This window comes from Procambarus clarkii, chromosome 59 (assembly GCF_040958095.1).
Source record: "Procambarus clarkii isolate CNS0578487 chromosome 59, FALCON_Pclarkii_2.0, whole genome shotgun sequence".
Classification (NCBI taxonomy): domain Eukaryota; kingdom Metazoa; phylum Arthropoda; class Malacostraca; order Decapoda; family Cambaridae; genus Procambarus; species Procambarus clarkii.
The window spans coordinates 23,071,586-23,072,988 of record NC_091208.1 but is presented as its reverse complement, the minus strand read 5'-3'; the positions used below and the strand labels follow the sequence as shown (position 1 = coordinate 23,072,988).

General features: G+C 60.7%; 1 protein-coding gene across 1 annotated transcript in view; it reads left to right on the top strand.

Annotated features, from left to right (window-relative positions):
* Window positions 1-1,093, top strand: part of LOC123768250 (uncharacterized) — a 3,956-nt gene extending 2,863 nt beyond the window's left edge. Inside the window, exon 3 of the mRNA XM_069307143.1 lies at window positions 312-1,093. Coding sequence (XP_069163244.1) covers window positions 312-1,093 — 782 coding nt within the window. The remainder of the gene's footprint in view (window positions 1-311) is intronic.
* Window positions 1,094-1,403: the final 310 nt, after the last annotated feature.

The window sequence follows — 1,403 nt, the reverse complement described above, 5'->3', positions numbered from 1 at the left end:
GCTTGACTTTATAGCGCTGGTAAGATTTACAGCCAGGCGTAAAACATGTGTAAATCCCTCGCTGGTTTACATGGGGGGGTGACGGAGGGGGGGGGGTGAGGGGTCATGCAGGGGAGGGGGGGTGAGGGGTCATGCAGGGGAGGGGGGGTGAGGGGTCATGCAGGGGAGGGGGAAGGTTTCTCCCCCCTCCCCTACTCTCTGTTCCTGCCCTTCCTCACACCAACACCCAGACGAGGGTCGTAAGGCGTTTGTATCATCATGTTAACGAGAGCTTTTCCTCAGGTTAAGTTTATTAAACCTTGTTCCTCTAGTCGTGTTCTCCAGCCCTGGTCAGTCCCCAGTCGTGTTCTCCAGCCCTGGTCAGTCCCCAGTTGTGTTCTCCAGTCCTGGTCAGTCCCCAGGCGTGTTCTCCAGTCCTGGTCAGCCCCCAGTTGTGTTCTCCAGTCCTGGTCAGTCCCCAGTTGTGTTCTCTAGTCCTGGTCAGTCCCCAGTCGTGTTCCCCAGTCCTGGTCAGTCCCCAGTCGTGTTCTCCAGCCCTGGTCAGTCCCCAGTCGTGTTCTCCAGCCCTGGTCAGTCCCCAGTCGTGTTCTCCAGCCCTGGTCAGTCCCCAGTTGTGTTCTCCAGCCCTGGTCAGTCCCCAGTCGTGTTCTCCAGTCCTGGTCAGTCCCCAGTTGTGTTCTCCAGTCCTGGTCAGTCCCCAGTCGTGTTCCCCAGTCCTGGTCAGTCCCCAGTCGTGTTCCCCAGTCCTGGTCAGTCCCCAGTCGTGTTCCCCAGTCCTGGGCAGCCCTCAGCCCTGGCCAGCCCTGGGCAGCCCTCAGCCCTGGCCAGCCCTGGTCAGTCCCCAGGTGTGTTCTCCAGTCCTGGGCAGTCCTCAGCCCTGGCCAGCCCTGGGCAGCCCTCAGCCCTGGCCAGCCCTCAACCCTGGCCAGCCCTCAGCCCTGGCCAGCCCCCAGTTGTGTTCTCCAGCCCTGGCCAGCCCTCAACCCTGGCCAGCCCTGAGCCCTGGCCAGCCCTCAGCCCTGGCCAGCCCTCAGCCCCACAACACAAGATGGAGGCCTGCACCAGCCATGTGAGTCAAGGGGGCTACACATAAGGCGTGCTCTCACCCGCCGCCCATTACTAGCGTGGCCAGGATGGACTCTTTTTGTTGTTGGTGTTGGCCTCCAGCATGATGTAAACACGTCATGGTTATCCCAGGAACAAGTTATGGTAAAGTGAACGAGGAAGGTTATTCTCCAAGATCACTGCGAGCTGCAAACATCAGCCCTCGCACGGAATATTAAACAGGTGTGGGGGGCCCAGTCTTGCAGCAGGTGTGGGGGGCCCAGGCTGTGTGCTTGTGTTTTGGAGCAGGTGTGGGGGGCCCAGGCTGTGTGCTTGTGTCTTGGAGCAGGTGTGGGGGG